Below are 14,842 nucleotides of genomic sequence, written 5' to 3' on the forward strand. Positions count from 1 at the left end.
AGCTTTGCTGCAGAGCTTGTCGCTTCTTTTTTGAAGACGCTCGAGGGTTTCCTGTTTTAAGGTAGATACCTTAACTCCTAATAAAGATAGGAAATCATTGTAGGCCTAACACTTGTCCTTGCTATATATTACACTGTATCTGTGACATCGCCTCACCTTTGGATCAAATACAGGTAATCACCAAATCCAAATTGTGCAGCTGTTTCAGGAACTAAATATAGTGGCTTTCATTCTCAAGATTCAAGGAATACTACAAGTCCTAACCCTTTTTAGAAGTTCTGTTGGAGAATGGGAATGTAAAGCAAAAACTTTTTGCCATTTATTGTACTACTGGATCACAGCTGCATTTTATTATCTGCAATTCTGATTGGGTCATTGTAGTATATTGTGCAATTTGCATGTGCATTTAAGTGATAGAATAATTACAGTTTTAGCTTGATGTCTCTTTGCAGAAAACCACGTTAGCTAAGAAAAAATAGCTAAGTAGTATTATTTAGTATTTATTAACATGAGTAAAGTCCATAGGCGCAAGATCTGCAGCAAGCATTAAAGGCTATCTCAGCCAGGACTGCACCACAGATTTGTTCTATTAAAGCCATTACTTCAATCCACAGATCCGGAGTGCTGTGATTTACAGTATTAACCCAGCATACACATTAACAACCACTGCCTACATAAAAACAACTGTAAAAAACACAACAGCTGTGAATCAGAGGAGCCAGGCTTCAGTCCCATGAAGGACATTTAAATTAAAAAGCCCTGTGTATACATACAAAAATTGTTAGACTATCATTTCTCCTAAATAGGAGGACACATCAGTATTAAACTCATTCTACGTTCTGAAGACCGCCTAATTGCAGAAAAGGAAGCGGAAAAGCAAAATGCTTTTTTTAAGCAACAAAAAAATTCCACTATCATTAGAAGAGTGCTCTTACCGTAGTCCCATATCGACAAAGCAGATTTGATTTCTTATAGAACACTGTGCATAGATGTAGATAAACACTAGCAATAGTCTAAGTAGGGGACTACTCAACTAATGTATTGTTTGCATTTATCCAAAATCACTTCTAGTACAGTCATTCAGTGCTCTGGCATGTTCTCTACCTTGTAGAAAACATTGTATTTGAAACTCCAATTATCACAGATCCTCAGTTTGTAGGTATGTAATCATCTTGCTGAATTAACTACTACTGTCTTGCTGGTATTGTAGTGTAATAAACCTAACACATTTATACAGCATCTGCACTAAGTTCTACTTATGAAGAAATCCCTTGCCTTGAGAATTGTACTGATCTGTATGCCAGGCATCTTTCTTTCGAAAGGGAACACAAATCACCTGTTTTGTCAAAATGAACTCTTCTGGCTATAGCTGTGCCACATTAAAATGCAATAATCCCATTATTTACCTAGATGCATATTTGAAAAGTCAAGCTACAAATCTTAAGTTCCTTGGCAGATCTAACCTGCTTCCAAACCAACATCCCACACCGCACTAATCTGTGGAAGGCTACCATTTACTACAAAAATGGGGGAGGTGGGGGTGGAAATAATGGAGGGAATCGGGAAAACAGAGAAAGAGCACACCATATATAAAATGTCAAATATGTCAAAACATTCATGAATACCAACATCTCCCTCTGCACCATAACCAGCTGTAAAGGTTACTTAGGGCTAACGTTTCAGCAAGTGCAGATTATGCAGCAGTGGGTTTACTTATACATAAGAAATCAGCTACAGGTGCATTCAAAGTGCTTTTATGTATGCAGCTCGTACAGGGATTTCTACCACTAAAAGGAAAGTCAGAAAGGTAAAAAAATAAAGTAAAAATAAACACACGTAAAACATGAATTTCTAGCTTAGACTACCCTAGACATAAATTCCTACTGGCTGCTTTCTATGTATGTGACATATGCAATGAGAATAATTATGTAAAGGACTAAGAAAGCAAGCGTTGCTGATTGCATTCCAAAACTAATAAGGCTCCTACAAGGGTCTCAGGCCTACAGTAATTCATCTTTTCAACACTACATTTAGAAAAGGCAGTTTCAGAATACGTCGCAACGCTTTCTTGTCTCTAAGTCACCAATTGTGAATTATATCAGAATAACTGCAGACAAGTACAGTTTTATGGAACGTGAAGCATAATACATGTAAGGCATACTTTATATTATCCAGGCCCTCAGATAAACGAATCTTAAATTAAATGCCAGAAAATGAACAGAATATAGTGTATAAGAAAGCATCTGACCTGAACTCACCCCCAGTTTATTTGGCAAGTCTGTAAATTTTAATGTGTTTTGGAAAAAGTATGCTTTAGTGCAATCTTCTCACCCTTTCGAATCAGACAGGGAAATGCATTCCATTTTGGAGAAGGAAAGAGCAATGAGACTGTCCACGATAAAACTCTGTGTGGGCTTTACTGAGAATAGAAATGTGACTTTCAGATAAATAAAGCAAAAAAGATGTGTTCTTATGCATCCATACATTGAAGGAACAACTCTGTAGAAGTCAGTGCAATTGTATGAGCAAAAGTTAGGTCCAGATCAGCCCAGAGGCATGGTGATAGCACGAACTAGAGAAAAAGAAATCTTGAGGGAATGAAACAAAACATGTTTTTGTCTGCCCTCTCACACAAACCAAGCAGAAAAGGCAGTAACAAATTTCATAATCAGCATGGAGCTAAAATAGTTAATGCAACTACTAACCTGGAACACGTCTAAAAAAAAAAAAAGTTAAAGCTTTTAATAAAAGATCCCATCGATACTATCTTTTAAAAATAATTCCTTCAACTCTGCATTTTGTGTTGAGCTTCCACTTTACACACTCTTCTAAATATCTCTATATGGTGTTTCTTTCTGGGGGTTCACACAAACACACACACTCCAAATCAAAAACCAAAAACCCAAAGCGGCACCCAACCCAGCAGACTCTTCTCAGGGAGCACACCGACTTCAGCAGCCTCACCCCTCTGACTTGCCCTGCCTGCGGCGAGCTAATGCTGCTAAGATGAGAGAGCCCCTACACCCCTGGAAACATCACCTCCTGAATCCTAATCAAAACCCATTCCGACTAATTAGATACTACTAGTATCCCCTTAGGTGCTGTGTGCGTGGGTACGGGCATGCAGTATCCTTCCCCAAGCTTCGCACTGGGGCAGTTGCCACCTTCGCTGGCACTCCAGTGACAGAAGTAGTTCACGTGTAGGACTTCAATGTCCATGTGACTATCTCCTCCCCAGGAGCGAAGGGAAGAACTGGAAAACGCACCGGAAGATTAAACCATCTAACAGCTGTGAGGAACAGCCAACCAGGTGTAAAACGGCTGCATCAGGACAACTTCTGCTCTTTTCCAGACTTAAAGGACTAAGCATGTCAGGAAACTTGCGAAGAAAGAGAGTGAAACAGGCATCTAGTGGAAACATCCTTCTGTTTAAGAGATCAAATTTGGCATAAAATTAAAACAGGTAGAGTACTTATTTATGGGTTAAAGCCACAACAACTTTAGCCAACACCTGTGGCAATATTACGTGCTGACCTCGCTCGCCTGACCCAGCCAGAGCCTAACGATCGACTCCCAGACCTGACGACGGCACAGGCAGAAGCATGCCGCAGGGCTGATTTTTCTTTCTTTCCGTAGCTCGTATTACGGAATCGTTCCTCTGTGCCTAACCAAGCCACGCAGTTCCCACCCTGCAGGTCCCTTCTATCAGAAAGGACAGCATGAAATAACACCCGAGCGCCCGGGGCTCGGCTGCGTCTCCCGCAACTGTGGGCCTGGCCCTTCAAGGTGCCGGGTGCCCGCAGCCGGTACCAGCCGAGCGGGAGCACCCCAGGGACGGCGAAGCAAGCACTGGCAACTACCAGCACCTCCAAACGTTGGAGAAAACCAACAGAAACGTGGCTTTTCCAGCTGCGCCCCAAGAACAAAGACATGCTAATGGAGCCTTTCCGCCTACAGAAACAAAAAAGAAATTACGCCCGTTATAAACGCGTTTGAGGCTCCCGGGAGAGTGGCTTTAGTGGGGAACAGAGAGGGGCAAGCTGGGGCGCGGAGCCGGCCTGCCCAGCGCGCCGCCGCCTCGCCCCGGGCCTGCGGCACCTCCTCGGCGGGCGGCAGCGGCCTGGCCCGGCCCGGCGGCCCTCACGCACCGCTCGGGGCCCAGCGCTCCTCCTCAGCCGCCCGGCCCCGGCCCCGCCACGGCGGGCTGCTGCTCCCGCCCGGGGCGGCCGGGCCGGGGTCGCCTGCCTTTCCCTGCGCTCTCATTTACGTTGTTTTTTTTTTCCCCTCTCTCTTTTTTTCTCCGCCCGCCGAAGTAGGAGCGGGTGAAAAACCACCACCGGCAGGAAAGCAATCGATGTGCCGCGATCCCCCCCACCTCTACCGCCCCCCGCACGCGGCCGTTTAACCCCTTCCTCACCCCTGCGGGCGCCTGTCACGCCAGGCGGCCACCTTCCCCCCCCCCCCCCCCAAACCAGGCTGCTTATTATGCTTAAAAACTTTCCGTGATAGATTCAGCTGGACGTTTGGCAGATTGTAAAGGACTTGTTATCATTTCAGATTTACTTAGCACCTGACAAAAAGCTTAATAACCTATTACATAAACGTGTGCGTGCATAAGTGAAGGCACGCTCGCTCCCCGCGCGGCGCCGGCCGCAGTAAACGAGCGGCCGCTGCTCTCGCTTCAAGCCCCGCGCAAACGAGCGGAGCAGCGGCCTGAAACATACCCGACGTGCTTCGAAATAAACCGGCCGGCGGCTTGTGGGGGTTTCAGGAACAAATAGTGGCGGGGTAAAAACCCCGCTGCGTGTGGGCGCGGGGCCGCGTACCTACCGCCCGCGCTCGGGAGCCGCCTGAGGAGGGCGACGGCCGAGGCGGGTAACGGCCGCCGCGTGAGGAGGGTAACGGCCGCGGCGGGTAGCGGCCGCGGCGGGTAACGGCCGCACGTGAGGAGGGCAACGGCCGCGGCGGGTAGCGGCCGCCGCGTGAGGCGCGTAACGGCCGAGGCGGGTAACGGCCGCCGCGTGAGGCGCGTAACGGCCGCCGCGTGAGGCGGGTAACGGTCGCCGCGCGGCCGTCCTGTGGCGACGGCGCTCCTCGCGGGGCGAGCGGCGGCCGCGGGCAGGCGAGGAGCGGTCCGGGAGCGCCGAGGCGTGCCGCCGCCGTGCCGCGTCCCCGGAGCGGGGGGCACGCAGCCCCCGCCCGCCGCGGAGCGGCCCCGGTCCCGGTCCCGTCGGCGCTGCGCGCAGCCTCTGCGCGGAGAAGCCGCCGCCGCTGCCGCCTTTTTGCTTCGCCCCGCGGCGCGGCGGGGGGACCCGCGCGCAGGCAGCCCGTGCCCGCCCGTGCCCGCCGCGCCGGGCTCGGCGGCTGGAGGGCAGCGACGGGCTGAGGGGGGACGCAAGCCGCCGCCGGGCCGTCCCCGCGGCTTGCCGCCGAGAGGGCGCGGGCGGCCCCGCGCTCCCTCTGCCCGCCGCGGCCGCGGGCGGTGCGCGGCGGCTCGGCCGAGCCGGGCGGGAGGTGCCCTCCTCGCGCGGGCCGCGGAGACCCGCGGCTCCTGCGCAGACGGCACGCGAGAGAAGCGGGGGGGAAAGCGTTTCGGGGGAGCGTCCCGCCGGGCGGCTCTTCCCCGCTGGCCCGAGAGCCGGGAGCTGCCCGCGGCCGCCGCTCCTCCGCCGGCCGCGGGCGAGCGAGTCCCCGCGCCGCCCGGCAGCGGGCTGGGGCGCAGCCGCTGCGCTGCCTCCTCCGCCGTTGCCTCAACGACTCGGCAAGTTTTGCAATGCGATGCTGACCGCAAATGATTCCCGCAAAGCCGAGTTCAAACCAGACTGCCTCCTCCATGCAAATGCTTTCTTTAACGAAAACCCGCAGTCTTCGGAGGGCAACGGCCAAACCAAAGGCGAACAATTGCACCCGCTAACGAGGCACTGCGCTTTGCACTGACTTCAGGGTGCAGCAGCGCCCGTAGGGCTGCCACCAGCCTCCCCGCGTATTCCCATCCCACATGCTAAACACACCTCGACGGTTACAGGACGAGGTTTGGAGATGAGATTCCGCAACAAAAGGTATTTGCTTATGCAAATACCTGTGCAGCAAGACTGACAGATCCCATGCCGTAAGAGTGGTGATTGGGTTCTGCATAGAGACCTGCCACAAATAAAATCTGTGAAAGGACCAACCTTCTAGTCTTAGGTTTTCCTCTTCTTCCTCCTTCGGAGTTGGCAAGTTCTGCTGCACATATTACTTAAATGAAACAGCCCCATCCATTCTCCTTTGCAGTTTATTACTATATTGTCAGTCTATTGTCCTTTATTTGCAATGGATGCTGGTGTTGATGCTTCTCACTTAGACAGAAAGAAGACGAAATTCTATTCGTTTACATGTTTTATTGTTGTAAACATTAAAATTGTCTTTCCCAAAGAAAGAGTTATCAGGAAAAAAAAAAAAAATCAGCGTTTCTAACTGTCATACACCATAGAAAAAAAGGCAGTGACTCGTATAATGTGCCATACTGGAAATATACAAAGAAAAATTTTACAGAATATGGCAATATTAAAAATATTACTCAAACATAAAATAATATATTAACCGACAATTTTAGACATAAAAAAAAAAACAAAACAAAAATTCAAAGTGCTCAGTAATTTCCAGGGAGTTATGTATATTATAAGCACTCTGGAAACAGTCAAAAGCTGCTGCATGCAAGATTTGTTTAGCTTTAGACAACAAAATAATCAAGATATAAACTTCTTTTTTTAATCAACATCAACAGTACATACAACACTTACAAACAAGGAATGTCGGACGGTGTTTACAAACACTATGTGTCCCTTTGTCGAGGATTTCGGGTTTTGTAATACTTGTGCCCACCTATTTTACAATTGAGAAAATGTTTGAAGCTTAGATAACTACCAATCTTTATAAAAGCTAACAGACTACATAGTGTCTGAAATACTATTTATAGAATATAGACATTACTGAAATAGCAAGTGCCTATAACATTGTCACCCTAGAATCATCATGCTTTCCTTTTAAGGAGTGATTTTTTTCCTCCTTTTTTGCAAACATGTTTAGCTTCTATTTTTCTTTTTTTTTTAGTATTGTTTTCCGTATTTATTCATAAATAGGCACAGAATAATCAGAATAATTTTTAAAAAGCCAAACTGATAAATTTGCAAGCCTCTGCCTCCTTTAATGACATGCCACCCACGCAACATTTAGGTTTTAGTATATATTACAGCTTTCTTTTACAGCAGAAAACTTTAAGAGGGTGAGACTTGTGGGTCACTTTAATACTTTTGTCATCATATGAGTCTTAGCTGCGCACCCGGCGTTGCCAGATATGTTCATCTTTTTAATCAGAAGTCCTTAATAATAAATCATTTTTAAGCTGATAATAAAAAGTTTATACCATGGTAATTGTGTAGTCCGTGATCTGAATCCATGATGCCCCAGAGCCAAAATGCCCATTCATGTTCTGCCTGCAGGAAGTTAGCAACAGTTTTTTTGGATGGGAATCTGGCACCCAAAGGTGCTGCTTTGCGCCCAGATGAATCCCCCTTCAGGCAGGTGGAGTTTCTTTTAAGTTCAATGTAAGTGCATGGGAAGAGTCTTAAAAAGGTAAAGTGTCCAGAAAAAGTTTGTCGATTATTGCTGGAGGTGGCACCAAATCTTCCAATTTCAGGTAGAAAATGCGTTGCAGCCCCTGCGTGCAAAGAGTGCGAAGTTCAGGGAGCTTCCCCAAGAGTTTGGACAAATAATTGGGGCGATTCAACCCCCCGTTATTGAAAGTCACGTGGTCTTTGAGACAATTTACAATCTTGTTTTGAAGTTCTTCCACCCTCTTGGGTTCTTTAAGCCCATGCCTCTCTGCAAAAGACAAGGATGCACGACATTATAGGTCTGACATTGCGGAGAACGCAGAGGGGAGATGCCTAGTGACGCTGAAGGGAAAAGGAACAGGAGGACACTGACCTGTTACCATAGCCAGGGCAGCGATGCAAGAGAACGCAGATATATCGATATTCATGTTTTGCAAGTTGGAGGAGAATTCCACAATGGAGTCAATCCATTCCCCAAAGCCGCGGACACACTGCAACCGGTGCAGGACTACCCCATTGCAAAAGATAAGCTTGCCCTCCACTGGGTTTGACCTGTAAGGAATATCACAGCTCCAAAATGAACAGGTGAATGAATGAGAAAAGGAAGGGAAGACAAAGCTAGAAAAATAGAAAAAGCCAAAAAAAGAGAAAAAGAAAGAGATAAACAGAGAAAGAAAAAAAAAGAAAAGGAAAAAAGGAAAAAAGGAAAAGAGAAGCAAGATGGGGGGGGAAGCTAAACAACTAATTACTTGAGGAGCAATAAATGAAGGATTTAAGAGGCACCTAATTACTGAGGAGTTAATAAAATGCAGATCAGTGGACCTTGAAAGGATCTGATTTCATAATCACCCAGAAGTCCCCCCTTGGATTTTGGCCGCTTACCTGTAAGCCAGTCGCAGCACAAACAGCTCCAGGAAGGCAGATTCGAAGAGCAGGTCTTGGTCTGTTTTAGGAAGATCAGTGAAGCCAGGAATTTTTTCTGCCCATCCTCGGATGATCTCCATGGAGCCAGTCAGGAGATCATAGAACTGCTGGATGTGCTGAGTGTCATCTCCACTCATCTGGTAGTCAGGGCTAGCCTGGAACTGGAAATTCATTTTAAAAAGCACTTAATGAGGTTCTCTAAAGTATATAACCCGTGAAATTGCTAACCCCATTTCTAGTAGGGGAGCCAGGTTTTTATAACAATTAAACCTCTCTCTGACCAGTAAGGAAATTAGATGTTCCAGGGCAATTAATTCAATTAGGAATGGTGCTATGAGGTCGCCGCTTTAAATATGTAAATTGCCGTTTCTGTACAGACTAAACGCAGGGCCCACGCTGCACGGAGAGACGGCCGCTCCGATCCGCCCGCAGCAGCCGTTCACGCCCGCCGCGGAGCCACTCGAGATTAGCGCGGGCAGCGGCGCGGCCGGGGCCGGACCGGGCGCTCGGCGCGGCTGGGGCGGAGCAGCGAAGCCCCGCAGGTTCTCCGTCCGTGTCTGTCCGCTGTCCCTCCTTCCCTCCCTCCCTCCCTCCCTCCCTCCCTGCCGCCCCGCGCCGCGCCGCGCAGGGCCGTGGGGCGCGCAGCCGCGCCGTCGGGCCGCGCCGAGGTCCCTCCGCGAGCAGGGCGCAGCTTACCCTGGAATAGTCCAGGCTGGTCATAGCCGGGTTGGAGTCGACATGGGCTCGCACCAGCGCACTGATCAGACTCACCGGCGGCGAGGGGGGAGAGGGCTCCTGCGGGCTCTTCGGCTTGGACGGCAGGCGACCGCGGCGGCCTTTGAGGCTGTCTGTGCGCACCACTGCAAGAGAAGCGGCCGCTCAGCGCCTGGCCGGGCGCGGAGCGGGGCCGCGGGCGGCGCTGCGCGGCCGCGCACTCACCCTCCTTCACCATGCCGACGGCCAGGCACTTCTGGAAGCGGCAGTACTGGCAGCGGTTGCGGCGGCGCTTGTCCACGGGGCAGTTCTTGTTGGCCAGGCACACGTACTTGGCGTTCTTCTGCACCGTGCGCTGCGGGGACGCGCGGCCGCCGTCAGCGCCCCGCGCCGCCGCCCCAGCCTCTCTTCCTGCCCTTTCCCTTCTTCTCCCTTCCCTTCCCTTCCTCTCCCTTCTTCTCCCTTCCCTTCCTCTCCCTTCCCTTCCTCTCCTAGCCTCGCCTTTTTTTTTTTTTTCCAGGGCATTTAACAGGAGAAAATTGATAGCGTTAACATTTGAGCTAACCTTGCAGCTCCTAGCTGTGTTTTATATGCCAAGAGAAGGGAAGGAGACGCTCAGTAAATACAAATCCGTGGGCATTCATATTATTTACATTCCTTGGAGACCTTCTCTATTTAAAATGATAAGATTATTCAATCAGGATGGCGAAATAAAGAGATCACTTAATTTTACCACAGGGAATTCTGTTCCACTTGGTTAGCTCAGACACGGTTCTCTGTCCTAACCAATTTCAATCTGAAGGGGGAAGCGGCTCCTCGCCCATGCAGGTCCCCCCCCCGCGCAAGTCCGCGCCGGGGCCGCCGCCGCCGCGCGCAGGGCCGGGCCGGGCCGGGCGCAGCCGCGGCCCCCTCCGCGGCAGCTCCGCGGCCGCCGGCGCTCACCTTGAAGAAGCCCTTGCAGCCCTCGCAGGTGCGGACGCCGTAGTGCTGGCAGGCGGCGTTGTCCCCGCAGACGGCGCAGAGCCCCTCGTTGGACGGGGAGCCCCGCGAGGGCGGCGAGGGCACCTGGCTGTCCAGCAGCTGCGGAGCGTGGCCGAGCTGCAGCCCGGGGAAGGCCATGGAGGGCTGCTTGCGGATGGGGTTGGGCACGGCGAAAGCCTGCCCGTCCACGGCGTGGTGGGCCGCGGCCGGCTCGGCGCTCATGGGCACGTGCAGGGGCCCGTCGAAGCGCATCTGGCAGCTGGAGACGGGCGTGCCGGGCGGCGACTGCTTGAAGGAGAAGAGGGAGAGGCGCGACACGGGCGTTTTCCGCTGCTCGATCATGTGCGTGGTGGCCACGTAGTTGGGGTGGAAGTTGTGCAGGGAGCCGGGGTCGTCCCACATGGGGCCGTGCTGCACCTGGAAGCCGGGCGTGGAGGGGGTCGGGGGCGACGAGGGCTTGTAGTACACGGAGCCTGAGTGGGACATCATCTCCTCGGACTGGGGGGGGAGGTGGCTGTGCTGCTGGTAGCTGTGCATCTGAATGTCTTCCACCTTAATGGAGGACTGCTGTCCGGACAGGGGCATTTGGTACAAGCAAGGTGGCTTCACGTCGTAGCTTGTGTTGTAGTTGTCCATAAAGGTACTGAAGCTGGGGAGAGAAGTGGTGGCAGTGATTTCAGTGTTGGTGAGGTCCATGCTAAACTTGACAAACTCTGGAGTTAAGAAATCGGAGCTGTATTCTCCTGAAGAGTGGTAACTGTAGCTCTGGGAGGCCGGGCTGGCTCCTTGAGGCGAGGACCCATACTGAGCCTGAACACAGGGCATGGCTGGAAACGAAACAGCGTAAGGTAGACGCGGCCCGGGCCACTGCGCGCCGCCCGCCTGCTCCACGGGCGGCTCGGGCCGCGCTCGGCCGCCCGCGCCCGCGTCCGCGCCCGCGGCGCCCGGCGAGCGCCGCAGCGGCCGCCCGCCCCCCCCAGCGCCGGCGGCCGCGGCAGCCCCGCACGGGGCCGGGGCCGGGGCCGGGGTCGGCCGGACGGCGCGGGCCCCGGCCGGCGCACGGCAGAAACGGAGCTTCACCAACCTTCAGCCGAGTTAGAGGCGTTTTCGAGGGAACTGAAGGCGGACAGCGTCGGAACGCGGAGGGGAGCGCGGTTCCCACGATTTTAGCAAACCCCGGAGGAGTCCAGCCTGCCCGGCGCGCTCTCTGAAACACAGACAGGGCGGACTTGCTGCTCGGGTCGCCTGGGGCTGCTGTGACACGGCCGCGCGAGGAAGCGCGACCCGGCGGGCGGCGGTCCCGGCCCGGAGCAGCCGCCGTGCTCGGGCCCGGGCTGCCCGCGGCGCTGCGCTGCGCGGCGCCGGCCCGCGCGGGTCCCCCGAAGAGTTTGCTCGTCGGCAGGAAAACTTTCCGCCGGCCGGCGGCTGCTCAGCTCGCCGGCGGCCGCTTTGCCCTCCCGTCTCTGCGGCGCGGGGAAGCCCGGCGCCCCACGAGACCGCCCGGGGGGGACGAGCGGGACGGGGCGCGCTTCGCCCCCCTCCGCGAGCGCCGAGCTCCTCCGCCAGACGCTCCGCGCAGATGACCGGGAAGCGCCCGTTCACGCCCAGCGGACGCCGACGGCAGCGAGCAGCCCCACCACCGCGGGCAGCGCTCCCAGGGGCGGCGCGGGGCGCGGCGCCGCCGGGACAGCTCCGCGCGCTCCGCCGAGGGGGGCCGCGCTCGCGGGGGCGGCCGCGCCGGCGGCCCCGCGCCCCCACGCACCGGCCGCGACACGCGCGCAGCGCGCAACCCGCCGCGCCGCCCCGGCCGCCCCCGCCGCACGCGCGGAAAACTCGCGGGCGGTAACGGAGCGCCGTCCGCGGAGAGGGAGAGTGGGGGGGACGGGACGGGACGTGCCCCCAGCAGCGCCGGCCGCGCAAGTTTCCCCCCGCCGTCCCGCCACAGACAGGTGCGCGGGCTGCGCGGGGCTGCGCGGCGCGGGCACTCACCGGTGAGCGGGGTCCCGAGCATTCATCCAAGTGGCGGGCGGCGCTGGGCGCGGGGCAGGCAGGGGCCGCGGCGCGCTGGGCTCCGCGCGGCTCGGCGGGACTCTGCGCGGGCAGTGCAGGCGCGGCGCGGCGCAGCGCAGCGCCGGGCGGGCGAGGCGGGCGGACTGGCCCCTGGCTGCAATGTGCCTTTGTTTATGTGCGCTCCCTATTCCGGAGCCAACATGCACCTAAAGCCTGCGAGCGTCAGCGCGCGTCAGTGCCGCCCGCCCAATCAGCCGTCCGAGGGGCTGGATCTCCCCGCTCCGTTGGCCGGTTCTCGCTTTGGTAAATTTCCGACGTGACATCACCACGAGCGCACGGCTTAAGGTGGGAGCGGGCTACCTTGCTTCACCTTGCTGCCGCCGCCCCCCCGAGCCGGCCGCGCCGCCCCCGACGGGGCGGGCACCACCACCACCCCCCCCCCGGCGGGGCGGACGCCACCCCCGCTCCCCCCGCCGCCGCCGCCGCTCCGCGGGGGCGCCGCTGCCCGGCCCACGCTGCCGCACCGGGGCCGCACGCGAGCGGCCGCCGACCCGGTCCGCCCCGCGGCGTCAGCGCGGCCCGGCGGACAGCGCCCGGGCAGCCCCGCGGGGGCGGGCGGCGAGCCGCCCCGACGGGACGGGGACGGGCACGGGCGGGGTCGGCCCCCCGCGGCGGGGGCGGGGGCGGGGCCGGGGGGCGGGGCCGCCCCGTCGGGGCGCGGGCGGCCCGCCCTCCCTCCGCGGCCACCTTAAGCGGCGGGGCGGGGCCGGGGGCGGGGCCGGGGGCGGGGCCGGGCTCATTTGCATGCGCGCGGCGTCACCCGCCCGCGGGCGGCAGCCGACGAAAGGGAAAAAGTGAGAGCGGGGCGGGGCGGCGCGTGACGCAAGGGGACGCCGCCATTGACGCAACCGCCCGCCCGCGCCAGGAACAGCGGCGGCGCCCGGGGGCCGCGCGGGGCGGGGAAGCCCCGGGGCCGCCGCCCCCCCCCCCCCGCGGCGGCCGAGCTGCCTCCGCCAAGCGACGGGATTTGCTCCCCCCAAAAAAAGCCGGGGTGGGGGGGGGAGGAGCACACAGGCGTTTGGCGAGCAAAACGCGCCCCCTGCTCCGGCCCCGCGACGGCTGCGGCCCCCCCCCGGCCCTGCCTCCCTCCCTCGCAGCCGTCGGAGCCAGGCGGCTGCCTCGCTGCGCCCACCCGCGGCCCGGCCCCACGCCGCGGGCTCGCCCCCGCCCCCCCGGGCCCCGAGCGGAGTCGGAAAGGCGCTCGCTCGGCCACGTTTTATTGCGTCCGTGCCTTACACCTGCGCCCCCGCGGAGCACGCTGCTGGCCAGCTCAGAAACTTTGACAAGTTGTCTCACTGCACGACGTAAGTGTTTTTCCACTGGCAAACGCCCACGCCCCCCCTGCAGTCCGCGTCCTCGGCAGCGAGCCCCTGCCCAGGCCGTGCGCCGGGGTCGGCACCTGCAGGAGAGGGGGGCCTTAAACCGAAACTGCCGCAGTGAGATCGAGTGCTCGGGCCATTGAAATCTCCCAGGAATCTGACTGGCTAAGTCAGCGTGACATCCGCTTGCTGTGTTGTGATGCCACGCTACGCTTCCATGAAAACAGGCTAGCAGAAGCAGGGATTTCACAAAAACCATTTGGCCTCTTCCGCAGTGGATGTTGTTTCAAGTGCAGCTCTGCATAATTCCTGCTTTTCTTCAAGTTGAATCCTCTGTTGCAATTCAGTCTGTAAAAGGGAAAGAAGTCACATAAATGCATGTCATTTTCCGTAACAAATGGAAGGCAAATTGCTGTGGTACAAGATGCATGACAGATCTGCTTGTAGGTGCTTTCCCCTCCCCCCCAAAACCTGTTACCATTTTCAATAGATGAGAGCATACACCATGTAATGAAGGCTGGAAAAAGATACTGTTCTGTACATCACCCCGTGCAAGTCCTGTTTTGTACAGAGTAAGAGCTGATGCACAAAAAGCAGTGCAACCTTAACACAGAAGGCCAACGTTTTAAGCACAAAATCCTTCCCTTACAGAAAAACCCCACGAAGCACTTAGATAAGAATGGTTTATGTGAGACTACGATCAGCCCGTTGTAATATGTTTCTCTCACTTCAAGTAAGTCATCACTCTCAGTTTGGAAATTCTTCTCCCTTTCAGCTTGAACTATTAAGGAATCCTCTTAACACACAAGACAAACTGCTTAGCACAGTCTAGCCTGCTAGGCACACCGGCACCGAGAAAAACAATTTCCACCTTGTGGTTATATTCTCTTACAGCTACAGATCTCCTACGGAGATTTACTGAGCAGAGGATGTGATGACAAAGGTTGGTAAAGAAATCCTATCATAACGCTGTAATATCCCTCGGATTCGCAAGAAGAGTTCTTTAAAACAACCTTTTAATTTCATATGTGAATATCTCTATAATTTTATATCATGCATGTATTATATATATACACACACACACAGAGGTACACATGTATTCATAGATGCACATAGATGTCCTGGAGATGTACACACCTCCAGCAGCTGCTGCGTTACGCTGGGCCGGTCGCGCTGCCGCTGGGGCGACCGGCGCTGGGGGAAGCCTGCAGGCCGGTCTGGCACCTGAACGTCTCCTTG

General features: G+C 55.5%; 1 protein-coding gene across 2 annotated transcripts; it reads right to left on the bottom strand.

Annotated features, from left to right (window-relative positions):
• Positions 1 to 6,357: 6,357 nt before the first annotated feature.
• NR4A2 (nuclear receptor subfamily 4 group A member 2) lies at positions 6,358 to 12,325 on the bottom strand. Of its 2 annotated transcripts, none has more exons than XM_068949419.1 (8): positions 12,204 to 12,325; positions 11,299 to 11,421; positions 10,176 to 11,041; positions 9,459 to 9,588; positions 9,291 to 9,379; positions 8,478 to 8,680; positions 7,969 to 8,147; positions 6,358 to 7,863 (listed from the first exon to the last, which is right to left on the bottom strand). In XM_068949419.1, exons 3-8 carry the CDS (start codon positions 11,037 to 11,039, stop codon positions 7,607 to 7,609), a joined length of 1,722 nt encoding a protein of 573 aa, XP_068805520.1. In that variant the 5' UTR covers positions 11,040 to 11,041; positions 11,299 to 11,421; positions 12,204 to 12,325; the 3' UTR covers positions 6,358 to 7,606. The 2 variants fall into 2 exon arrangements, with proteins under 2 accessions (XP_068805520.1, XP_068805519.1); XM_068949418.1 differs by having other exon boundaries at positions 6,363 to 7,863; positions 9,216 to 9,379.
• Positions 12,326 to 14,842: the final 2,517 nt, after the last annotated feature.

Source organism: Struthio camelus, chromosome 6 (assembly GCF_040807025.1).
Source record: "Struthio camelus isolate bStrCam1 chromosome 6, bStrCam1.hap1, whole genome shotgun sequence".
Lineage (NCBI taxonomy): Eukaryota > Metazoa > Chordata > Aves > Struthioniformes > Struthionidae > Struthio > Struthio camelus.

Coding starts and splice junctions, on each gene's coding strand:
- NR4A2 (XM_068949418.1), bottom strand. CDS start 11,039: ATGCCCTGTGTTCAGGCTCAGTATGGGTCCTCGCCTCAAGGAGCCAGC. Junction 8,681..9,215: donor CCAGCCTGGACTATTCCAGG/GTAAGCTGCGCC, acceptor ATGAATTTCCAG/TTCCAGGCTAGCCCTGACTA. Junction 8,148..8,477: donor GTGCTGCGACTGGCTTACAG/GTAAGCGGCCAA, acceptor TATTCCTTACAG/GTCAAACCCAGTGGAGGGCA.